The sequence below is a fragment of the Gorilla gorilla genome, chromosome 4, assembly GCF_029281585.2.
Source record: "Gorilla gorilla gorilla isolate KB3781 chromosome 4, NHGRI_mGorGor1-v2.1_pri, whole genome shotgun sequence".
NCBI lineage: Eukaryota > Metazoa > Chordata > Mammalia > Primates > Hominidae > Gorilla > Gorilla gorilla.
Genome location: NC_073228.2, coordinates 62848017 through 62873414, shown reverse-complemented (window position 1 = coordinate 62873414; position 25398 = coordinate 62848017). Strand labels below are relative to the sequence as shown.

The 25398-nt window shown below is 50.4% G+C and overlaps 1 protein-coding gene across 2 annotated transcripts in view; it reads right to left on the bottom strand.

Moving 5' to 3' along the window:
• SLC6A4 (solute carrier family 6 member 4) overlaps positions 1 to 25047 on the bottom strand; it is a 45521-nt gene extending 20474 nt beyond the window's left edge. The window contains exons 1-8 of one of the 2 annotated variants that reach the window (XM_055388598.2): positions 24955 to 25047; positions 9419 to 9515; positions 8216 to 8681; positions 4932 to 5066; positions 4253 to 4472; positions 3275 to 3413; positions 2204 to 2338; positions 1733 to 1836 (exon numbers count right to left, since the gene is read on the bottom strand). In XM_055388598.2, coding sequence (XP_055244573.1) covers positions 1733 to 1836; positions 2204 to 2338; positions 3275 to 3413; positions 4253 to 4472; positions 4932 to 5066; positions 8216 to 8681; positions 9419 to 9515; positions 24955 to 25007 — 1349 coding nt within the window. In that variant the 5' untranslated portion in view covers positions 25008 to 25047. Of the gene's footprint in view, positions 1 to 1732; positions 1837 to 2203; positions 2339 to 3274; positions 3414 to 4252; positions 4473 to 4931; positions 5067 to 8215; positions 8682 to 9418; positions 9516 to 22150; positions 22290 to 24954 lie in introns of those variants that run through there. The other variant, XM_031011262.3, reaches the window with a different exon arrangement.
• Positions 25048 to 25398: the final 351 nt, after the last annotated feature.

Genomic DNA, 25398 nt, shown 5'->3' with positions numbered 1-25398 from the left:
TTTTAAATTTTTTGTAGAGATGGGATCTCACCATGTTGCCCAGGCTGGACTCAAACTCTTAGGCTCAAGTGATCCTCCTGCCTCAGCCTCCCAAAGGGCTAAGATTACAGGTTTGAGCCACTGCACCTGGCCCAGTGGGTGATATTTAAAACCATAATTGGTGTAACATTTCCTGTTTTGTTAAAATTTCTGAAATAGGATTTTGTTGCAAAAATTATGGCATTTTGGCTGGGCACAGTGGCTCACGCCTGTAATCCCAGCACTTTGGGAGGCTGAGGCGGGTGGATCACCTGAGGTCGGGAGTTGGAGACCAGCCTGACCAACATGGAGAAACCCCATCTCTACTAAAAATACAAATTTAGCCAGGCGTGGTGGCGCATGCCTGTCATCCCAGCTACTCGGGAGGCTGAGGCAGGAGAATCGCTTGAACCCGGGAGGCAGAGGTTGTGGTGAGCTGAGATTGCACCATTGCACTCCAGCCTGGACAACAAGAGCGAAACTCCGTCTCAAAAAAAAAAAAAGAAGAAAAGAAAAGAAAAATTATGGTATTTTGTGTTAGTCAAAATAATGTGATCATCATACTTTTTGTTTATACATAATACAAATAATCACATTACAATTTTTATTGTTAAACACATTGACTAGTTAAACCTAACTACTTAATTGTATGTTGCAGCTTTTTGTAAACTTGCTTTGCAATTTCTCTTTCTTTCTTTCTTTCTTTTTTTTTTTTTTTTTTTGATGGAGTCTCACTCTGTCGCCCAGGCTGGAGTGCAGTGGCACGATCTTGGCTCACCGCAAACTCCGCCTCCTGGGTTCACGCCATTCTCCTGTCTCAGCCTCCTGAGTAGCTGGGACTACAGGCGCCCGCCACCATGCCTGGCTAATTTTTTTGTATTTTTAGTAGAGATGGGGTTTCACCGTGTTAGCCAGGATGGTATCGATCTCCTGACCTCGTGATCCACCCGCCTTGGCCTCCCAAAGTGTTGAGATTACAGGTGTGAGCCACCGCACCCCGTCTCTCTTTCTTTCTTTCTTTCCTTCCTTCTTTCTTTCTTCTTTCTTTCCTTCTTTCTTTTTCTTTCCTTCCTTCCTTTCTTTCTTCTTTCTTTCTTTCTTTTTCTTTCTTTCTTTCTTTCTTTCTTTCTCTCTCTCTCTCTTTCTTTCTTTCTTTCTTTCTTTGTTTCTCTCTCTCTCTCTCTTTCTTTCTGGAATCTTGCTCTGTCACTCAGGCTGGAGTGTAGTGGCAAGATCTCAGCTCACTGCAACTTCTCGTGCCTCAGCCTCCCAAGTGGCTGTGCTTACAGGTGTGCACCACCATGCCTGGCTAATCTTTGTATTTTTAGTACAGACAGGGTTTCGCCATGTTGGCCAGGTTAGTCTGGAACTCCTGACCTCAGGTGATCCACCTGCCTTGGCCTCCCAAAGTGCTGGGATTACAGGCGTGAGCCACCATGTCCAGCCTCTTATTATTTTTATATACAGGAGCGCTGACAAAACCGAAGGGCATGGGGCCCCTCTCAGCCTGAGTGGCCCAGGTGAAGCCACGGCCTGGATGAGTGCTCTGGCCATGGGTGAGCTGCTCAGGGGCCTGCAGCACCCCTGAGGGGCAGTGGCATCAAGGCCTAAGCCTGGCCAGATTCGAGGCCGTCGGTCCAATCACCTTCCTCCACACTAGCTGACTTTCACTCACACCACTTTCAAGCTTTGCTTGGGGACCCCAGATACTCACTGGTAGCAGTTGTTGTTGAACTTGTTGTAGCTAGCAAAAGCCAGCAGGACCCCAAAGCCCGGACCAAGAGAGAAGAAGATCTGAGCGGCTGCATCTATCCACACCTGGAACACAGCAGGGTTAAGGGCATGGGGTGAGGGGGAGACACAGGCTTACCCTGGCACCAGCAGGGTCGCCTCTCCTGCCTCCATGTGGCTAAGTGCAGAGGCAGAAAAACAGCTTTGAAGGCTCATTCCAGGCATAGCCGTAAATCAAGTGCCAACAAATGTGATTTCTCTTCCTATGATTCAGGCATAAACCCATCCAGTGGCCTCAACTGTACTTTAAAGCTTGTATTTCTTGGTTAAAGTATCATTGCAGACTTGCACACTGAAGCCACATTTCAGTTGTCCCTACTGTCCTATTTGGAGGAGGACCAGCTTCGTTTAGTAAAATGACAGACAGGTACACATATTTCCCTCATCATCTTACCCCTGTCTCCAGGAGTTTCTGCCAATTGGGTTTCAAGTAGAAGAGAACACCCCTCCAGGCTCCAGGGAGGGTGGCACCCCTCACCAGCAGGACAGAAAGGATGATATAAGGGAAGGTGGCTGTCACCCACACCACCTGTAAGGAAGAAGGGTTATCACCATGCTGTTCCAGGGAGGGGAGGGGAGGGGAGGGGAGAAGGAGAAGGGAGCGGGGGAGGGGAGGGGAGGGAGGTGGGTGAATGGATGTCAGTGTCTTTTATTCTTGAAGACCTTGAGAAAGGAGGGCGAGGTGGTGTGGCAGAAAGATCACAACCCTTGGAGTCACACAGGGATCGGATTCAGGTTGGCCAGGAGAACTACCTCTGAGCCCACTACGCACCTGTAAGGTTGAGGGAGTATCTAGCAGGAAACAATAGCACTGGCCAGTGTATAAAAAGCACTGAACATGGTCCATGATGGGTTTCCAGTAAGTTATTGCCACGATTATTAATTGTGGTACTACCAGTGGGTTAAAGGAATCTTGAAAAAAAAAATCATGTAATGGTTCTTGGCATTGGCCCATTTCTAGAAAATATTCTTTTTTTCTTTTCCTTTTTTTTTTTTAGTGAGACAGAATTTCACTCTGTTGCCCAGGAGTGTAATGGCATGATCTTGGCTCACAGAAATCTCCACCTCCCAGGTTCAAGTGATTCTCTTGCCTCAGCCTCCCGAGTAGCTGGGATTACAGGCGCCTGCCACCACATGTGGCTATTGTTTTTTTTGTTTGTTTGTTTGTTTTTTTTTTTTAGTAGAGATGAGGTTTCGATGTGTTGGCCAGGCTGGTCTTGAACTCCTGGCCTCAAATGATCCACCCACCTCAGCCTCCCAAAGTGCTGGGATTAGAGGCGTGAGCCACCATGCCCAATCCACTTCTAGAATTTTCTAACAAATGCGGTGAAGAGAGAGAGGGTGCATCATGGAATGTGTTTGGTGTGGAAGGAAACAGTGCTGTCTGTCCAGGCTACTGGGTTTTGAGTTTGAGAGCCTGTGGGCCCCTGGGCAGCCCTGGGTCAGCAGCCAGAGCCTTCCTCACCTTGCCAGAGGTCTTGACGCCTTTCCAGATGCTGAAGTAGATAACAGTGAAGATCAGCATGATGCAGAGGGCCAGCTGCCAGCTGATGCCCCCCAGGTCCTGGAGCCCCTTAGACCGGTGGATCTGCAGGACGTGGCGCCTGGGGTGAAGGAGAAAGAAAGGCCCCTGAGAGGCTCTGTAGAGTGACCTGGGCACACATCTGTGCTGCTCCTTTGAGGGTGCCCGGGACAAATGGACACTGTGCTGCTAGGACCAAGTGGTCACTGAGGCCCAGGAAGAGCTGGGATTGGCCCTGCCTGTCCTGAAGGACCACAAAGCACATTTGGCCAACACCCTGGGAAGAGTGTTCAACCTAAAGGCAGACTTCCTGGATTCTCCTTTGCTGGATGGGACCTGAACTCCTTTGACCAATGTGACTGGCTTTTGGGAACATGAGGGATGTGTAAGTGTGGGGAGTTGGCTCCCTTCCCTACCCCAAAGTAGCTCTCTCTTTGGGCTGCCATTGCCTGAAATTCCAGCATTAAAGAATACTACCTTCCTCAAGCATCTTCTTCCAAAGGGTAGATCCCACTTATGAAGTTGACACATTAAACCATTTGAATAGTTTTGAACTATCAAAGTACTAGGATGCTTTGCCTCCATGACATTTGGCTGAGAGGAGGACCCCAGAAGAAGGGGAGTAATTTTGGAATGTGAAGGGAGGGACGGGCTTGGGCGCATTGGAGCAACCTGACTTGGCGCATGAGAAAGTGCAAGGAGGCACAGCAGGGCCAGGCCGTGGAGCACTTGAGGTAGAGTTTCCCAACTCCAAATTCTGCTACTCCCACCCCTGACAGCTTCATCTCTCAGAAAGGGGTGAGGAGCCCTTGGCTAGGAGAGGGGTGAGGAGCCCTTGGCCCTGGCCTTCTTTTTAAGAAGCCAAACCCCAGGGGTGTGGCCTGCCCCTAACAGGCCAACCCCTCACTTACATGCACTTACGTGTAAAATTCTTCAGCAGGGGACGTGGAATGGAGGGTCCAGGTGATGTTGTCCTCGGAGAAGTAATTGGTGCAGTTGCCAGTGTTCCAGGAGTTCTTGCAGCTGGTCCAGGGCAGCTGGTCCGTGAAGGAGGAGATGAGGTAGTATAGCGCCCAGGCCATGATGGTGTTGTAGTAGGAAGCAATGTAAAAGGCAATGATGCAGATGGCATAACCAATCCCTGGGCAGTGGGTGAGATGGAGAGACAGAGGCCGAGTTTAAGGGTGGCCCAACGACAAAAGGCTGAAACGGGGCACTGGAGAGCCCCGCAGCCCAGCAGAGGGGTACACGTGGGTGCTGCCCTCCATTCCATTCCAAGGACTCCAGGCCACCGTGGGAAAAGTGGCCCTGCCGTTAGTCACTCATATGTATTTGCAAGGTAACATGTTTTAGAAAATGTGTACATGTCCTGTTAATGCTTTAAAATGTTTACATTAGTTTACTTCTCATTGCCGTTTATTCTGTTTCTCTTTAACAATTTCACACCACTTACGCAGTCAAAACCTTAATTACTCAAGCCGTCTCCCAGGGATGCCTAAGGCCTGACTGATTCCAGAAGAAGGCCCCCAGCTCCCACCCATTGATGGAAATCCCTTCCTGAGAGGCTCCACTTACCCACCCCACCAAGCCCTTCAGTTACCTTTGAAAATCGGGCAGATTTTCCTCCATATTGAAATGCATCCATTTCGGTGGTACTGTCCCAGTGCGAGCTCCATGTAAAAGAGCGGGATTCCCCCAAAAATGGCCATGATGGTGTAGGGGAGGAGGAATGCCCCTGAGGCAGATGAAAGACAATTTCATTCCCTGCCCACGTCTGTCCCAGGATAGCCCAACCAATCTGTGACTCTGAGAATCACAGTCGCCGGATGATGTGAGTGTCACGGAGCCACCCTGGGCTGAGTGGCCTCATGCTGTGCTCCTCTGGTCTCAGTGCTTTGCTAGAAGCAGTCGTAGGGGGAGCACCATGACTAAAATGAGGTTTCAGAGGAGGCCAAGAGAGCAATTGGGAAGAAAGCCTGGTTTGGGAGTCGACAGAACAGGCAGGATCACATCCACTTACGACTACCTGGAGAACCCTGGGCCACTTCCCCTCTCTGAGCCCCAATTTCCTCCCTATAAAAGAACACAGTTGAGGAGAGCTGAGTTTCCCAAATGTAGCCACACATCATAGTCACCTAGATTCCTGGGTCTACCCCAGACCTCCTGAAGCAGAATCTCCAAGCATGGGCACAACACAAAAATTGTGTTCAAGCTCCCTAAGTGATTCCGATGCAGCCAGTACCTGGGACCCTTGGAGCAGATCACCTGTGACAATCTGTAGCAACAGCTGCAACTCTCTGTGAGTCACCAAATCAGTATCTTTGTTCATCAGTATTATCTATGGCTCCAGACACATGATTATTGATATTTGGCTACACTTCCATAATTCCATTGAGCCAGAATGCTCCCTGACAAGCGCCGTTTGCAGGAGTGGCTGGACAGGGTAGTTTTTCACAGAACAAGAAAGCACAGAGCTGCTACCTAACTGGAGATGCTGGTGTCTCCTGGATCTTGTGGCTGAGGCTGAATTTAAAAACACCAAGTTGGGGAATGCTAACCTGCAGCCTGAGTTTTTAGCCTAAAGGGTGGATCAGCTGTGATTTTCCCTAATTTTCCCTGCTGTAAAATGCTCTGAACCCAGAAACCTGAGGTCTGTGCAAGTCAGAAAGGTCCATGTAATTTACAGTCACACTGGGTAAACCCGGCTCGAGAATAAAACCACGTGTTCTCGTGATGGCCTTCCTCCAAAGAGTTTGCTTGATCAGCTTTACGCTGGGGAATGAGTGTCGGGGAAACGTCACCAGTGACCCAGCCCCTTACATAATGCTCAGGCTAAAGGTGAGTCCTCTGGAGCAGGAGATAAGGTGATTATGACTTTTGCTCCTCCTAGGCAGGAAGCGCTGAGCTTCCCAGGGGCCCCCTGGAACTACCTTTGCAGCTACATGGACAGAAATCTTTAAAAGAGAGTAAATCCAGGCCACTCTGTGTTAGGTCATGGGAGAAGTGAGGGTGACACAAATGGATGATCCCCAAACCTCTTTGTAGCTGCCCTCCCAAATCTGTTGTCAGAGCTCCCATGAAAATCAAGCTTGACGCATCTGACACCCACTTCTTGTTATTTTCCTGTGCTGATAACAAGTCCAGAGGCCCCAAACCCATTCACTTTTCCCCACTGCTCTGCTCTCCCCCAGGTTCCCATCTTCACGCCTACAGTCAGCTACTATTTTTTATAATCTACAAGTTAACTACTTGAGAGGCTTTAGGGGTACAAGGAACAAGATAGGGCCTCTGGCCTCAAAAATCTAACATTCCAGGAGGAGATAGGAGGGCCAGCCATGCGTGGTTTGAGGTTGGTATTAATGTCATGCTGTGAATCTAATCCAGCTTAAATTCTGCCCAGACTGGTAATTAAGACTTAGGACTTAACGCTGATGCCCTTCTCTGACCTCACACAGGTCCAAAGGATCAGAAGCATCTGGGACTCTGAAGCCACCTCCAAATTTTCCCTTACGCAGGCCTACCCTCGTGGACTCTTCCCAACAGAACTTGCCAGCAGGAGTGAAGGGACTCGGCACAGGGCTGACGGCCATTCCTTCACTTCTGGCTGGGGGAGGACAGAGCCTGGAGAACGCAGGATGAGAAGGAGGCCCTTCAGTAAATGGAGCGCTCATGATGCTGGAGATCTGTGAGGTCAGGTTTGGGAGGGCTTCACCCAGCTTCACAACCCGGAGAGCCTCAGACACGCCGTCTTCAGCTTTTGGCTTGCTGGAGATTTGACTTTTTTTTTTTTTTTTTTTTTTGAGACAGAGTCTCGCTCTGTCGCCTAGGCTGGAGTGCAGTGGTACCATCTCGGCTCACTGCAACCTCCACCTCCCAGGTTCAAGTGATTCTCCTGCCTCAGCCTCCCAAGTAGCTGGGACTACAGGCGCCCACCACCATACCCAGCTAATTTTTATATTTTTAGTGGAGACGGGGTTTTGCCATGTTGGCCAGGCTGGTCTTGAACTCCTGACCTCAGGTGATCCGCCTGCCTCAGCCTCCCAAAGTGCTGGGATTATAGGTGTGAGCCACCACGCCTGGCGAGATTTGACTTTTCTACCAGCTCGAAAGTCTAAGTCATCATGTTCCTAGTCTTACGCCAGTGAAGACTGAAAAGACATAATCTGTCTTCTGGCCTCTCAAGAGGACCTACAGCCCATCCCAGGTCACAGCCCACCCGGGTCACAGCCCACCCCAGGTCACAGCCCACCCGGGTCACAGCCCACCCCAGGTCACAGCCCACCCCAGGTCACAGCCCACCCGGGTCACAGCCCACCCCAGGTCACAGCCCACCCCGGTCACAGCCCACCCGGGTCACAGCCCACCCCAGGTCACAGCCCACCCGGGTCACAGCCCACCCGGGTCACAGCCCACCCCAGGTCACAGCCCACCCGGGTCACAGCCCACCCCAGGTCACAGCCCACCCGGGTCACAGCCCACCCCAGGTCACAGCCCACCCGGGTCACAGCCCATCCCAGGTCACAGCCCACCCCAGGTCACAGCCCACCCGAGTCACAGCCCACCCCAGGTCACAGCCCACCCGGGTCACAGCCCACCCCAGGTCACAGCCCACCCGGGTCACAGCCCACCCCAGGTCACAGCCCACCCCGGGTCACAGCCCACCCCAGGTCACAGCCCACCCGGGTCACAGCCCACCCCGGGTCACAGCCCACCCTGGGTCACAGCCCACCCGGGTCACAGCCCATCCCAGGTCACAGCCCACCCCAGGTCACAGCCCACCCGGGTCACAGCCCACCCCAGGTCACAGCCCACCCGGGTCACAGCCCACTCCGGGTCACAGCCCACCCTGGGTCACAGCCTCTACTCGCAGCCTGTGATACTGACCCCCTCCATTCTGGTAACATATGTAGGGGAAGCGCCAGACATTGCCCAGGTCCACAGCATAGCCAATCACTGAGAGAAGGAAATCCACCTTCTTGCCCCAGGTCTCCCGTTCCCCTTGATGAAGCTCAGCCACTAGGGTGGTGGTGGCCGCTGGGATAGAATGCCGTGTGTCATCTCCCGCACCAGGACTTGGAACTGCTGAGTACCCATTGGATATTTGCCCGGACTCCACTTTGTCCCCTGGGGTGGGAACAACCTTCTGTAGAACTCCGTTTTCCTGACAGTCTTCTCCATCCTCACACGCTGATAGCTGCTTCTGAGAATTTAAGGGCGTGGTCTCCATCCTGCTGGTTAGTAAATGACACTGATGTCCATCTGCCAAGGATCCCAATTGATCTCTGGGTGCTTGGATTTGTGGATCACCTCCGAGCTCTCTATCGTCGGGATTGACACGTCGGGATTGACTCTGTTGGAAAGACACACAGAGGAAGGAGAAAAAAGTTAGACATTTTACTCGTCTTTGGTATTAACTCATCATACATCTTAAACTACATTAGTTAACGGGATTACAAATGCATTTGTTAAATGTGAGACATCCTATTTGCTACATGGCAGTCCATAAATTCAACTAAATTTCTCAACCTATACAGGGCATCAAATTACAATCAAGTAATTTCAAAAGGAAACAATAAAACCAACAAAAATAGACAGCAAATCACCAAGGTTTGCACAGGCTGGACTGGAGAGCAAAGCACCCGCTTCCCTTTGAGCCACTGGACTCTCATCTTGTGGTTTGCCAGCAGCTCAGAAGAATGTGAGAGAGGCTCCAAAGCGTCACAGAGCACCCCCTTTGTCTTGGATGCTATGTTGGGGAAACAATGACAAGCAAAGGCGTTTCTGCCTTTCAGCAGGCAGGACAGTCCTCACCATCATTTAAGCTGCACACCCAAAGTTATATTTTATATCAACTACAGCTATGATTTTAAAAGGAAAAAAGCAAAGGACAGAGGTAAAAAGGCCACCCTTCGTGAGGCACCCCAGCTCATTAGCTACAGACTCTGTCACTCGTCTTTTAGCCCCTAGGAAGGTTGGGGCAGATTTGAGCTGTCTCCGGCTGTGTCCAGTCTATCTGCACATGGCCTTTCTGCGTTCCCATTATGCATTTGCAAGCCCGACTGGTCCTTAAACGGCACTGCTGCTCACCACTTGTTCTTCTTTCCACTTGCCAGCAACTCCTGTGGCTAAGCCCCTTGTTATTCTGCAATAGAGGGCAAGCAAGGTCGCCTTGCCTCCAGGAGACCTAGGGAGAAGAGTGTGCAGGTTACTGATGCTGGGGTGGTTGGTGTCGCCGTCCCCCTGTGCCTCCACTGGGAGGGCCCGGCCGGGGCTGCTGTGCCTTCATTTCACCGCCGTGGCCTGGGCTCAGGGAAGTCAGCTCAGCTCTGGCTTGAGGTCTGAGTCGTCAAACATGGGGTAGAAATTTGAGCCCTTTTGGACTTTAAACCTATGGCCTGTTATAAAGTTGTAAGCAGCAGTTGTAAGACTGTTCAACTGCTCACTCTTGTTTCTTCTGGGCCTGAGCTTTTCAAACTCTTGAAACAGTTTGGGAGTTGAAATACGTTTCTGCCTAGCTGAGATGACACTGGACCCTTCTAGAAAAGATAGCCAGGGATGGACTGTTTATAACTGCAATGATCTGAGGCTAACCCTCCAGATCCAACAGTTAGAAGGATGGCTAGGAACTGGCTAATAGAAATGGCACATGGATGTCACCTACCTATTTGGGGTTTTTGGTGACTGCAACTTAGCTACCTACACATGTAAAGACAAAAACTTAGTAAGTGAAAAATCAGGACACAAAATAGTAGCTTCACAAGAATGACTATGGCTATAAACACGAGCAAGGATTAGACATGAACACCAGGCAATGTCAGTCACTAGGGTTTTGCGTTTGCTGCATTTTTTCTGTAAAGTGGAAAATAAAAATTTTAAAGGGATCGATTGTTGCCAAAAATATCTACAGCAACAAGAGATAAATCAGCTCCATGTAGCTAGGGGCTGTGTGTGTGTAAGGGGAGGTAGACGTCTTGGGCTGTACTGCACTTGTTAGGCCCTCCGCCACCCACCCCAGGCTCAAGAATGCAAACACCACTCAGAAGGATGTGAATTCTGACAAGAGCGGCCTCCATAACCTCACCCTGCTCACCATTTATGCTACTGCCTGGCCTTGGCCTCCCCCCACTTCCCCCTTCCTTGGGCCCTCAACTAGGCTTGATAGGCTTTTAAAATAACCACACATCCTCTCACCCACCATAGGTAACCATTTACCAGGCCAAGGGATATTATTATTTTATTACATGATGAGATGTCAACATATTTAAATATTCAGCTAAATTAAACCTGAACTTGGTAGTCAATGGTTGTGTTAAGAAGGCCTCTGTACTTCCCTCCGGCCTATATCAATGACATGTTTTGTACGTTAAACAACTGACGAACTTGAAGGCCAAATGGCAGGGAGGAAGAGCTTTTCCCTGTGTGGCTGGAGGGCACCGAGTTGACAGAGCTGCTCCTTCCCTTGCTCTTCCTCCCACTGGCCCCACAGTTTTTTTTTTTTTTTTTGAAACAGTCTTGCTCTGTCGCCCAGGCTAGTGTGCAGTGGCACAATTTTGGCTCACTGCAACCTCTGCCTCCCGGGTTCAAGCGATTCTCGTGCCTCCGCCTCCGAGTAGCTGGGACTACAGGCGTGCTCCACCATGCCCGGCTAATTTTTATATTTTTAGTAGAGATGGGGTTTCACTATGTTGGCCAGGATGGTCTTGAACTCCTGACCTCACATGATCCACCCGCCTTGGCCTCCCAAAGAGCTGAGATCACAGGTGTGAGACACCATGCCTGGCCTGGCCCCACAATTTTCTGCAAGAACCTCTTCTATTTTCTGTACTGCCACTTTCCTCTCACTTAAATAGAAGCTCCAATTGCATCACCCAAGCGTTCCCTGGCCTCTCTACCCAGGCCCAGAGGGTCTACGGAAGGGAAATGCGGTCCATCTCAGAAGCAATACTTTGGGGAGAGGAAATAGACATTTAGCAGCAGCAGTGAGCAGTTACCCTCCTGCCTCAGGGGCCAAATGATTGGTTCTGGATTTTGTTTACTTTCTCCCTTGAGGCGTCCTGCAGAGAGGGTAGAAAATGTGTGCAGGTAGGTAGATTTTTGAGGGCAACATGTGTTCTCAGGAGTCCTCAGGGGTTCAGCCCCGAAGGCATCCAGTCCTGAATTCCTGGCAACTATGGTGAGCAGCTCCTGGAAGAGTAATACGCTGTTTCTATTTGTGTTCTGAGCCATTACAGAGGTCTTGTTTCCTGAAATATCCCCTAGTTCTTTTTAATTTTTTTAATTAAAAAATTTTACATCAACAGGCTAAAATGGTCCCAGTGCAAGAAAACCCAGAGCATCCCTCAGACAACTCATGACTGGGCAGCCTCTCCCCACAGGCTGTCTCTCTCTATCCAGCTGTGCTTTCTGGGGTTCTCCTACTGAGCCCCCACCCCTCATCATAGAATCTGGGGTGCAAACACAAAGTTACAGCCACTCAGAGGAGACACACATCTCCTTTTCTTAACTTACTCCTCTGCCTCTGCCAGGTAGAGGAAAACTCCTCTCGGTGACTAATCGGGTCTGCCAGGAGCAGATGCCATGTGCCCGGGGCCCTTTCTGCCTGCAAGCTCCTGCCTGTGGAGCCCCAGACTCTCTTCCTATTTTTTCTGATTCTGCAGAGCCCTGGCTGGCTTTTTCTATCAAGACTTGCACATAACAATGGCTGAAAACAAGCTGGCCCAGGAATAGAGAAGTGTGAGTTGTTAAGAAGGTTGGTTTCTGAGAATGCCCTCTTCTAAGCTTTCTTTTTTTAAAAGGTATTTTTATCCTGCTGGGTGGAAAGATTGCAAACGAGGTCAGTATTACAGCTGACCTTCTCCAGGCAGTCTTTGAGTTTCTCCATGTCCAGAAAAAGCCCCAGAAGGAAGCCTTCCTTTGCATCTTGGATGTGTGCTGTTGTTCCAGGCTGAGCTGGTGACAGGCTGAGGGTGGTGCCGTGGACCCCACCTCTGCTGTGGAATGACAGCTGGCAGACAGGAGCCTCGTCCCCCTAGGTCTCTGCACATGAGGGGTGCAGTTGACCAGCCAATGGGAGTGGCTGACTTTCTCTTAACTCTCCTGAAGCTAATGCACTCCATTCCCCCAATCCCTGACTCCAAGTAAAAAAGGACTGTTTCTATTTAAACTTCTGATCAAATCTCCATTCCTCTTTCCACACACTTTGTCTCTATAGCCAGGAGCAACCCGTACCTGAACAAGCATGTAATTATCCCGATTGGTCATAAACACCCAGCCCTTTGGAAATGCCTGTGACGCTCCATCTACTTGATGCCTATCTGTGCCTTCTAAGCAGAAAGACACTACAGAAATGTTGAACTTTGACTTCATGTGTCAAGATCAAAGTGAGTTCATTTCTCAGGAAACTCAACTTTCTTTTTCAAAACAAACAAAAACAAATGAACTGTGGGTTTAACGCTGAGATAGGATTAGTTACAGGTCATAGAGCCAACTGGCAGTTCGTATCCTCTATTTAGAGGGAGGCTGAAGTTCCCAGGGCATCTCCCAAGAGTGATGGGAATTATGGAACGCTGGTGCCGCCCGAAGCAGTAAACATGGAATCTGGCCTTCTCCATGGAGAAGCACTCCCTCAGCAAAGATGTGCGTAGGCCCACATGTGCTCGGCTCCTCAGAAACAAGGCAGGCAGGCCGGGCCAGCTGGCTCACGCCTGTAATCCCAGCACTTTGGGAAGCCAAGGCGGGCGGATCACCTGAGGTCAGGAGTTTGAGACCAGCCTGGCCAGCATGGTGAAATCCTGTCTCTACTAAAAATACAAAAAGTAGCTGGGTGTGGTGGCGGGTGCCTGTAATCTCAGCTACTTGTGAGGCTGAGGCAGGAGAATTGCCTGAACTCAGGAAGCGGAGGTTGCAGTGAGCTGAGATCGAGCCACTACACGTCAGCCTGAGTGACAAGAGTTAAACTCTGTCTCAAATAAATAAATAAAAATAAAAATACAAAAAATGAGCCGGGCGTGGTGGTGCATGTCTGTAATCCCAGCTACTCAGAAGACTGATGCATGAGAATCACCTGAACCTGGGAGGCAGAGGTTACAGTCAGCCAAACTGCACTCCAGCCTGGGCGATAGAGTGAGAAAGAAAAAAAAAAGAAAGAAAGAAAAAAGAAACAAGGCAGGCACAGTCCTGCCTGCATGGAGTCCACAGGCCAAGCCTAAAATCTGAAAAAGAAGACCAACTGCTAGGAAAAACACGATGCTTCTGGAGAGGCTGGTGCTGCCACACATCCCGTGGTGAACGGAGGCTGCCGCGGCGTGTTTAGATAGCTCACATGTTTTGCACCACAGTTGCCCCCAGGCTTTAAGTCTTCCTTTGCTGCTATTGCACAGTTTCTCTCACAGGACCTTGGCTGTTGGCTGATCCTTCCTTGCAGGCTCTGCAGTGTAAAATGGGGGCTCACGTTTGCATCTGCTGAAGGCACTGCTGTGTTCCCGAAGTGTGCAGGGTCAGGGGGGCACAGGTCGGAAGCCATAGGGACTCCTGGCTTGCCTTTCCAATGAATTGAAGAGATTTCATGATAGAAATGAAGAGAATAGAGAAAATCTGCTTGTTTTTTTTTGGACAAAAAGGGTAGAAATGAACTCCACTATCACAGCCATCTCCTTATCCAAAGGATTCCTTATATGACAGAGTCAAACAGTTTAGTGTTTTTTCTGTTTCTTTGTGTGTGTGTTTGTGTGTGTGTGTGTGTGTTGTTTTTTAAGAGACAGAGTCTTGCACTGTCATCCAGGCTGGAGTGCAGTGGCATGATCATGGCTCTCTGCAGCCTCAACCTCCCGGGCTCAAGGAATCCTCCCACCTCAGGCTCCCGAGTAGCTGAGATTACAGGTGTGTGCCACCACACCCAGCTAATTTTTTGTATTTTTTTCAGAGATGGGGTTTCACCATGTTGCCCAGGTTGGTCTTGAACTCCTGGCCTATGAACAATCCTCCCGCCTTGGCCTCCCAAAGTGCTGGGATTACAGGCATGATCCACTGCACCCAGCCTGGTTTAATTTTTTGGAGAGGAATTAAATAGGATAAAATCCTCAGGGCCATTTGGGCCAGTTATCATGAGAAAGAAAAAGAATTTCTGTCCAGAACTTTCCCTGCCTGGGAGAGGATAGCCCTGGGCTTCTCTCTACACAGAGTATAAAATCTAGAGGATATGCCCCTTGTGATGGGGTCAAGGTCCCCCAGAGAGGCTGGCCAAAAGGATACTGGATTATTTATTTTGACTTTACTAGAAAGAAATGAATTTAGCATAGCAGACGTGAACAGCCCTCCTCCTGTGAATATAAACAGCCAAGCCCAGACTAACTTCCTTCCAGAGTCATCCTTCATTAGTTCCTCTGTTCACAACCCATAGCTCTCCTTTCTGTTTCAGGTCTGCACTGGAATCCCTGGTCCACTACTTACTGGCTGTGTGACTTTGAGTAGGTCACTTAACCTCTCTTAGCTTCCATTTCCTCCTGTGTAAAAGCAGACTGTTAAAACCACTACTTCCTAAAGGCTGTTGTGGGAATTAAAGTATGACACATGCTTATCTCAGTGTCTAGCACAGGGAAGCATCAATAAACGACAGTGAGTTGATGTCACTATCACCACCACACATCCGCAACCCATTCTGCCTTTCTACTTCACACCCTAGTCAGGGAAACTGAGGCCCACAAGACTTGGGACTTAAGTGATCTGTGGCTCCCAGCACGGGCCTCACTGGGTCATGCTTGTTGCTCTCAATCAGTGCTTGGGGTCACCTGGGAAACAGACTCCTGGGCTGCTCTCCCAGAGATTCTAATTCAAGAGATCCATGTGGGCACTCAGGGATCTGCAGTTTTTAACAAATAGCGCAGGTTATTCAGGGGCCAGTAGGCACCAACAGTGCCGTGTGCGTCCCCACCTGTAGCTTCCCTTCCTCTAATTATCCTGCACCCTCCAAGGCCTGGCATAAGCTTCTATCCACCTCCTCTCAGCACTCCAGCCCAAGATACACTCTTTCTACTCGATTCTCATTTGTCACTCGCCATTGATTACCAGGCATCATTAGTTATCCTTTTATGTACATTTGCTTCGTGTGCCCCTGGAAGCAGGGGCTATGGCTACACGTCCCTGAGTCCAAATACTTGCAGACTGGAGCACGCCCTGTACAGCTCTCAGCATGGAGGGCTTGTTTTGGGTTTCCTGACTGGGCGAGGGTGCCAACAGATCTGAGCTCCATGTGAGGTGCTGCTCTTTCTCTCCTCCCTGGAGTTAAGTCAAATGGGATCAGGGTTCTATTCTAAGGGGCCCTGTCCCTCCCTGCCTCACCCATCGGGAAGATCGGCTGTGCATCTTGTGGGCAGAGGAGGAGGGCTGCCTCAACAGTCATTTTCATGGACTATGGACAGGAAGAGACTGACATGCCCAGGATTAAAGAGCCCAGGATGGGCTTTCAGACTTTGAAACAAGTACTGGCAGGCACACCCATCAGCGGTCTGGGCTCCAAATGTTCATCTGTGAGCTGGTGGTTTGGAACTTAGAATATATTTCCTAACCCACAGAAATAAATGTGATAAACTAAAACATCTGAAACGAAAGCTGTAGAACACAGCGTTGTTAAGTGCTACACGACGGCGTAGGGGTGGGGAGGGGGCTGACAATGAGACTGATTCGAAGTTCTTTCTTTCTTTATTTTAACCTTCTTTTTGGTTCTTAAGGAAAACTAAATTTAAGGAAAGAAGAACAAGGAGCAGGGAGATCCTTGTACAGATTCCACGGAGGTGCCTTTTAGGCACTTTTGAGGTCTTTAGTTTTGTTTGTTGTTCAATTTTAAAATACACAGTAGAGATGAGGTCTCGCTATGTTGCCCAGGCTGGTCTCGAACTCCTGGACTCCAGCAATCCTCCTGCCTCAGCCTCCCAAAGTGCTGAGATTACAGGCATGAGCCACTGCGCCTGGTCCAAGTTCTTTAGAAGTTGATGACATGGGCTGGACGCAGTGTCACATGCCTGTAATCCCAGCACTTTGGGAGGCCTAGGTGGGTGGATCACCTGAGGTCGGGAGTTCGAGGCCAGCCTGATCAACATGGAGAAACCCTGTCTCTACTAAAAATACAAAAATTAGCCAGGCATGGTGGCGCATGCCTGTAATACCAGCCTTTTAGAGGCTGAGGCAGGAGAATAGCTTGAACCCAGGAGGCAGAGGTTGTGGTGAGCTGAGATCGGGCCATTGCACTCCAGCCTGGACAACAGGAGCGAAACTCCATCTCAAAAAAGAAGAAGAAGAAGAAGAAGGAAGAAGAAGAAGAAGAAGAAGAAGAAGAAGCAGAAGAAGAAGAAGAAGAAGAAGAAGAGGAGGAGGAAGAGGAAGAGGAAGAAGAAGAAGTTGGTGACATGAATTGCTTGTGACACATAATTTCACAACTTACAACTTTTTGCAGAAAACAAAACTGCTTTTACTCTGTTACCATAGTATATTTAAATGTGGACGAGGCTGGGAAAGAGACTTGAGAAACTCAAAACAGATGATGTGTTAGATTAAGCAGGATTAGGAGTGTCACTTACACCTTCCAAACACTCCTTTACAGTTGTGATAAATACAATTTATGCAATAAGTAAAAATCAAGATAGAACACATGGGAACATGTCCACACACAGCTTTTCTTTTCCTTTATACAGGTATGTTACTAAGATTACCTTTGTGTAAAACAGACATGATTGGGTCCACAAAGGACCCAAAACAGAGAGAAGAGAGGAAAAAACAACCCCAGGGAGAGGGTGCTATGAAATAAGGGTGGATTCACCTGTGGCTGCTGAGCAAGGTGGAAGAGGGAAGTGGGGAAAAAGGGGTTTGAAGTGGAACTACAAAATAAAATGGGAGTGGAGAAGAGAAAAGAGAGGGGAAACTGGCCCATTTCTCTGGGTGGGGCATGGAGGGGAGAAGGAGAGGTGAGGTCAGGTGAGGTGAGGCTGCTGGAGGAGACGGGTGCATCCAGGTGGAGAGGGGGCGCGGAGGACACGTGCGACCACCTCTTCAGCCACAAGGTGTTTGGAGTTTGGCTGTTGCTGCTCAAAGGTGCCTATACTGTTAGGTCAACAATTTCTGAGATGTGCTTTAGTGTGAGTCACACAGTTGGAGACACTCATGAAAAATCAGTTCATCCTTACACATCATCGCACCAGTCTAGTTCTCAGATATTCACTGAGATGAGAGCAAGAAAAACTTTCTGACCCCTAGTTTACAGTCTCACAAAGTAACACTGTATGCTAAAAAGGACATCATTGAGACAGCGGGGGAAATGGGAATATGAGCTGTATGTGCGATAATAGTATTGTATCTATCTCCAGTTTCCCCAGCATGAAAATGGCGCTGTGGTTACGTACAAGAAGGTCCTTGTTTGTTGGAAATCTATGTTGAAGTATTTAAGGAAGAAGTATCTGGAAGTCTGCAAACTCTCAAAGGTTCAACTATATATATTAGTTGAACCTATATATATAGTATATATATACCTGTATGTATACCTACAGATATATATACACACTATATATATCTGTAGGTATACATACAGATACATATAGTTTATATATACATATAGTGTATACAGACACATATATACACTGTATGTATCTGTATGTACATATGTATATATATCTGTATGTATCTGTATGTACATATGTATATATATAGTGTGTATATATATCTGTATGTATACATACAGATACATAAATGGCATAATTATATTAATGATCTTATATATTACACATAATATATCAAATCATACATATACTGCATATGCAAAAATTAGATATATGCATAATTAGAGTGACTTTGTACACAAATTGGCAAAATGTTAACTGGTGAAAATGGACCACATCTCTGATTTTTCAGTTGAAAATTTTCAAAAGAAAAAATAATTCTAGCCCTCAGCCAGTGCTGGGAAACTTCCAGTCAGCCAAAGCTCCCTGCTGACCAGAACAGCTTACCTCCCCTCTCCCCTCCAGGCTCTTCCCTCCCTGTTCCTTCGGCCCAGCTCCCCAACTCTGAAACAAGAGAAAGGGTCAGCTAATTTGGTTCGCCTTTTAAAGAAGACATGTCCATCATTACGGAGGGAAGAGAAGAGAGCGAAAGTAGAAGAGACTCAAGTTCTAGGCCTGGCTTTGTCCTCAAGAGCCGTGGGTGAGCTAGAGCCAGCCATGCACAGAGCTACGGGGAGCAGAACCCCTCCCTGGTCCTTCCAGGTCTCCCACTCACTAATTCTTGGCCCCTTAGAGGAAAAAGTTCCCTTAGAGAAAACAAATCAGCTTATTTTATTCAACAGTTCAGTAACAAAGGAAATGAAATGCTCTTTTTTCCTGTATACACACAGAAAGGTCACACCAAAACCCAAGATGGCAAAGGCCCACGTACTTGCCCCCTCCTGCTAGCTGCCCACCCAGCCTGGGGCTCTGGGCTCTCCCAAAGCACACAGTGGGTTCGCTGTGTCCCCAGCTTGGCTGAGAAGTGCTTGCCCAGATCACCACCTGGTCTCGTCATAACCCCTCCTGTCACCTCTTCCCTCCCTACCTCAAAGAATGACCTGAAGAACTGGACATCAGCATCCCAGGAGACCCTCCCCTTGCTGTCTGTCACTCGTCAGTACCTGAAGACCCTAGGACATTGCCTCTCTGTCTCCACATCACTGGGGAGCGTCTCTCCTTTTGCAGCCCACGGTCTTCTGGGATTAATGGAGGTCCATCCAGTCCTGGGTGCTAAAGAGCCTGTGGCTTAAATCCCATTAACAAATCCCCTTGGTTCAGGGTTGGGATGGAAGCTGGGGAGCTGCTGCCAGGTTCCAGAGGGGCCAAAGGAAAGATGGAAATAATAATAAGGCAGTCAGACTGCCTCACATCCACTTTATCGCTACTCATTTTGTCACCTCATTAGACACAGGGCTGGGAAAACACTTGCTCCCATTTAAAAGCGCGTTGTTGACATTCAGTAAATGAGCATTCGTCTTCCCAGTCACCCAGAGCAAACAAAAGTCAGGCTGAAGGGAGCAGCCCCTGCAGAGACGTTTCTCACAGAGCAACATTTCTGAATGTGAACCAACGTCAGCACTGTGAGCTCCACCTGGAAGTACGGGGCTGTGCAGGCCGATGGTGGGGCCCGTGCCCACCTGGAAGAGCAATTTGCCTTTCTGCTCAGGGAAGATCATTGATGCCAGGTTTCTGTGAAAGGCTAGTTTCATCTGTTTTCCCCTGGGTCCCTCCTAGAAAGATGGAGTTTTCTTCCCTTGGAATGTCATTTTGCCTGGTTAAGCCCAGAAACAGATTCCCTGTAAGAGCAAGGGAGACTGCCTCACTTGTCCCAAGTGTGGAGAAACAGGCGCTTTTATGAGATGTTTCGCTCCACACCCACGTATGTTCCATGGAACACCGCAAACATCAGGGGAGTGGAGGTGGCTGTTAATAGCCCAGGGACTGGACAGGAAAATCGGTGCAGCCCAAATTTGTGCTGCCTGGGGGCCATTTCTACCGCACCACACCCCGGGCATCTTGCAAAGGGCATTTGGGCAGATGGGGAGTTGGGTTATTGGGCCCCTGTTGGTTGGCTGTGGTTAAGGTGCAGGGGTTAACTTACGTGTGTCAGAGTGTGCAAAGCCTCTGCCTTAGAGTGAAACCCGAGGGGATCCCCAGGAGACCCTGATTTGAAGGTGATATCTGGGTAGAGAGTACCGGCCCTCCGGCATTTTTGCACCATCATTTCAACTCATGTTTTCTTAAAGTGGAGAGGTTAGGGTCATGGTTGCAGAGTGAGTTGGAGGGGACTCGGACATCGTGTTAGGCAGTCCTCTCCACAGCCCCTCATTTAGAGCTGAGGACCACGAGGAGCTGATATGTTACTGGGAATAACTAAGGTCTGAGTTACCTTCTCAACAACAACCAAAAGTGACTGTATAATTTTTGCTCTGGCTGTCCAGACATCTTTAGAAAAAGTCAAGTCATGACCATATCCTGTTGATTCATGAAGCCAAATTAAAATTAAGCTTCTTCAGGAAGCCCTGCCTTCTATATTCTCTCCAATTATACCATTCATTCCACAAGTAGGAAGGAGAAGGAGCTGCCACGTATTGGCTTAATGTCTGGAGTTACCTGTGTTTCTGTTTGGCAGCGGACATCCAGGGTGTTTGGGAAGCAAGCACCTGCTGTAAGAAACAGACTGATCCATGCTCCTAACCCCCCTCCAGCCAAGCATCCCCATTCCTCAGGCACCTCACCTATTTGCGAAACTCTTCAACATGCCTCTCCAGGTTTCATCAAAATGCTCAGACGACTCTAAACATCCCCCGAGAGGAATTTCTGAGGTCTTTCAGATTCCATTAAAACATCAACATTATTCCCCCATCCCACTCCTAGTATATATATATTTCTTAAACAAGGAGATTGAAAAAAATGGGTTTGAATATCTGTGCTGGTGATTATATCTCTAAAAGGTCTTAGATGGATCACCAGAGTGTTGAGGGGACTTTTGATTAATTGTGAAGCAGTTTCAATCTGTTCTTTAGTGGGAAAAAGAAAGAAAGAAAGAAAAGAGGAAAAACCCATGCCCCAAGTGGCTTGCTCAATTTGCACAAACCTCGTAAGAACCTGCCTCTCACTCATCCATGTTGGAACGGTCACTGCCACCCCAGAGTGTGTGGCAGGAAAACCCGAACCCTGGGGCCTCAGTGGCTTCACACAGAAGCAAGTAATGGGACAAAGAGTCAAAACTGTGTGCTCCCTACGCTCCTAAAAACCCAACACTGACGCTGCCCACAGTTCTCTGTTTCATTAAACACAAGTCCCAATGTCACCTTCTTAGACATTTTTCCCATGTAACTGAAGGCAAAACACATTAAATATTTGCTCTCGTCTTCCTATGATGAGAGTTAGCTAGCAGGCTCATAAATAATCCATTGACCTGGTTCACTTTTCTGGACAAAACTGATGGTAAAAACACATACACAAAGTCTTTGTAATGTCTGATTCAGAAATTCTACCCCTCTCAAATTCTTCAGAGTCCCAAATGGAAAAGGAACAATTCAATATGCAAAAGCCCCAGTTCAGAAGAAAATCTGCTCCTTAGCCCAAGACCCAAATCCACTCTTGAGCTCCAGAGAGCTTTTTTTCAAGAACAAGTTTGAATGTACACAATTTTCAAGCAAATGATGGTTATATCCTTCAACCACGTAGCACAGTCGTTGGAGTTGGAGTTTCACATACATTCTGAATGGCCTGTGAGGTGTCTGAGAGCGCCTCAGCTCTGACAGTGAAACCACCCAAGCGCACGGAGACTCGGCCCACTTAGGCGCCACTCAGAGATTTCTCTAGCTGTCTAGGCATTTGTGGCAACCAGAACTCTCCCTTTGCATAAAGCCACCTGCACGCGATGATAGCAAAGTAAAGATCAAACATGAACCATGGGTTGAAACGAAAGCAACTCTTCCCAAAGCGCAGGACAGCACTTTGCTCAAGACCCTCTTTAAGGGGTCTTTCACGGGTCCTCAAGAGGTTGCAAAGCCCCTGCAACAATAGACAAAGGAGCCCCCTACGCCCGCCCCCTTCGAGCACTACACGTTCCTCGTCTCCCACTCTGGCCGGTCAGCTTCAGCTCTGGCTCTTGCTGAGCGTGGAGGGCGCAGGGACAGGATCTGGCGCCCACCGCTGGGGCGCATGCACCTCCTCGCCTCCTCGCAGGGCGGTGGGGCGCAGCGGTTCTATCCCCCTCCCCGAGGCGGGAAAGAAAGTCTGGAAAGAAACGTGGGTTTGAGGCGGAGAGGAAAAGAGGACCCACCTGCCAGGCTGCGCGGGGAGGCTGGTCCCGGGCTGGGTAGGCGGGCGGGCCTCGCGCCCTCGAGGCACCCGGCGGCGCTGGCTGTGCGGAGGGGCGCCGGCGCGGCCGTATTTGTACCCGCGGGCCCTCACATGGTCTGATCTCTAGATAGCCGCCGCCAAAGAGCTCTTGAAGAATTTTTGCGTCACTTTGAGGCCAATAAACTTAATGCTTCCCCGCGGCCGCGGCTCGGCGCTCCCGCTGGATGGGGTTGCGCTCGCCGGGGAGGGGCCGCGCTGCGGGGCGGGGTGCGCGCCCGACCCCAGAGCCAGGAGGGGAGGGACCCCCGACACACACACACACACGCTCGCAGGGAGGAGCGGAGCGCGGAGCAGCCGACAGGGCAGGGCCGAGCGAGGAATCCTGACTTTCCTGCTCTTTAACTTTGCGGGAGGCGGGAGGCTGCACAAAGGGGCCGGTGTGCGCCTCCCCTGCCGCCCCGCGCCCACAGGACGGCACACGGGGGTCTGCTCGTGCCGCTGTCTCTTGACCTCGGACACCTCCCCATCGCCCCCATCCCGAAAGCTGCTCTCTCTTTCTTCCTGGGACGTAGCAGTACTCGGTACCCATGCGTTTATCTGACTGACCGGCTGGGATGTGAGCTCAGCTTAGAGGCCCTTGTCTAATTCCTCTCCGTCCCCAGAGTCTCACAATAAAGACTTCCACAATGAAGGAATGAAGAACTGGTTCTCATTTTGTTAACCAGCTACAGTTCAAAGCTGCGTCAAAAAGGAGCACAGTGCTTTGGGAGGCTGAGGCGGGAGGATTGCTTGAGCCCAGGAATTCAAGACCAGCCTGGGCAACACAGCAAGACCCCATCTCTAGAAAAAAATTTTTTTTTAATTAGCCGGGCGTGGTTGCTCGCGCTTGTGTTCCCAGCTACTCAGGAGGCTGCGGTGGAGGATCAGCTGAGCCCGGGAGGTCGAGGCTGCAGTGAGCCGTGATCGAACCACTGCACTCCAACCTGGTGACAATTTGAATTATCTGAAAGGGCCCAGCAGGAGCCTATTGTTTTGAACCATGTGCATGTAGTTTTGATAATTTTTTCAAAAAGTTTAAAAATTGATTTAATGTTAATATCCTTTTTGCTAAAATTATTTAAAACTTTAAAAAGGGCACATGCAGTACTTGCTTTGGGTTGTCCCTGAGGCGGAAAGGAGAGGGCTCTACCTCTCCCCAAGAGGAGGCCAGGAACGATAGGAAGTAGAAGAACGAAAGGAAATAGCAGTGACAAATTTGCAGCTCCAGAGAAGCCACCGCCCCTTGTACTTGGAGGAACTGACCCCTGAAAACTGTGCGGCCGGTTGGGCTGAGCGTCTAGAGGGGCTGAGCGTCTAGAGGGACTGAGCTGGACAACCACGGGCAAGCGAGGGCAGCTCCCAGCGGGAGGAGTCCGCGCGGGATTCTGGTGCCACCTAGACGCCAGGGCGGGGACCGCAAGGTGGGCGGGAGGCTTGGAGGCCGGGATGCGGGGGAATACTGGTAGGGTGCAAGGGGAATGCTGGAGGGGTGCAGGGGGGATGCCGGGGGTGCATGGGGGGATGCTGGGGGATGCAGGGGGGATACTGCGAGGGGTGCAGGGGGGATAATGGGGGTTGCAGGGGAGATCCTGGGAGAGGTGCAGGGGGATGCTGGAAGGGCTGCAGGGGGGATGCTGGGGGTGCAGGGGAGATGCTGGGGGAGCTGCAGGGGGGATGCTGGGGGGTGCAGGGGGGATGCCGCGAGGGGTGAAGGGGGGGATAATGGGGGATGCAGGAGCGATCCTAGGAGGGGTACAGGGAGTTGCTGGGAGGTTGCAGGGGGGATGCTGGGAGGGCTGCAGTAGGGACATTAGGGGGTTAGGTGCTGGCATTCAGAGCGGCAACGCCAGGCGGGAGAATCCCCAACAAGCTTGGGAATTTCATCCCCAGGGGCAGCGCCTGCACGGGAATGGGGCCTCCTCCTTTCAGATGAACACAGTTGTCTGCTGCCTCCCACGTTCCACTTCTTCTTCTTAAATGAGCATGTTTGTGCTGTATAGGCAAGGGCAACAGAAAACGCAAAGTGTCGTTTCCAGGAGGGCCAAAGGAGGGGGGCAGGGACGCTGGGAAGAGGCGCCAAAGCGGAGGACGGCTGCAGGGGTGACTTCAGCGCTTGGCTACCAAGACCAGGTCTGTCCAGTGTGACTTCTTAGCACTTCTTAATTGTGCAGTCTCGCCACTTCTGATCTTCCTTCTAGACTCTTTCTAGCCGAAGATGCATTCCTGCCCAGCGTGCAGCCCCTCCCTATGGCACTGCCCTGTTCTGTGCAGGTGCTGCCTAGAGAGTGGGCACCCTGTGGACCTGGGTCAAATCCCTGCCCCCACCCTGTACTGTGGTGTGGGCTTGGCCGAGCTCCTTAACCTCAAGCTGTCTGGCCTTTGTGTCTCTGTTTGTGAAGTAGGGAGGATGATCTCAGTGGGCACTGCCCAGCTGTGGGTGGGGAAGGGGCCAACTCCTTGCAGGCCCTGTGCGCTGGGCCCTTCCTCCAAGGGGGCCTTCGACCCCTCCTCTCTCTGGCCGGGTGGTCCCATGTCCTCCCCTCTTGCTCCCCGGCTGCGGGCACCCACCATTAGCAAATGACATTAGAATTACACAGACGGCCCCGCCCTGGTTCCCCCTGCCTCCATGGCAGAGTCCGCACACAACTGGCCCAGACCCTCCCCCTCTCTCTAAACAGGTGTTTCTCTTCCTCCTGCCCTGGGCACCATCCCACAGAGAGGCCAGGCCCACCCGCAGGTCCTCACCTCCACAGAGCCAGCCTCTCTCGAGCAGCTCCGCTCTGCCTTCTGATACTCATCGCCACAAGCACCTTGTCCTTCCTCGGCCTCCCACTCCCTCCCTCTGAGCCCGCGCCCTGCTCCCCTGCCTGGCGGTCAGTCGACTGCTCCGCCCCGCCTCCAATTCAGGTGGACAGGCTTCAGCGTCCACTACCGGGGAAGAGGCAGCCCCGCACCCGTGCCTCCCCCCGCCTCTGGGCCGCTCCTTCCCAGCCTGAGCCTGACCACATGAGGAAGGCACAACCTCTGCTCCAGAGACCTGGGGAGGCCGGGAGGCCCTGTCCTGGGCATGGAAGGCAGGAGGGAGCCCTGAGTGCGGCAGGAGGGAAGCAATGCTTCAGGGGAAGGATCTAATGGCTGTGACCTGCGTGGGCTGCAGGTAAGAGTAGGGGGGAAGGGGTTGTCGTGGTG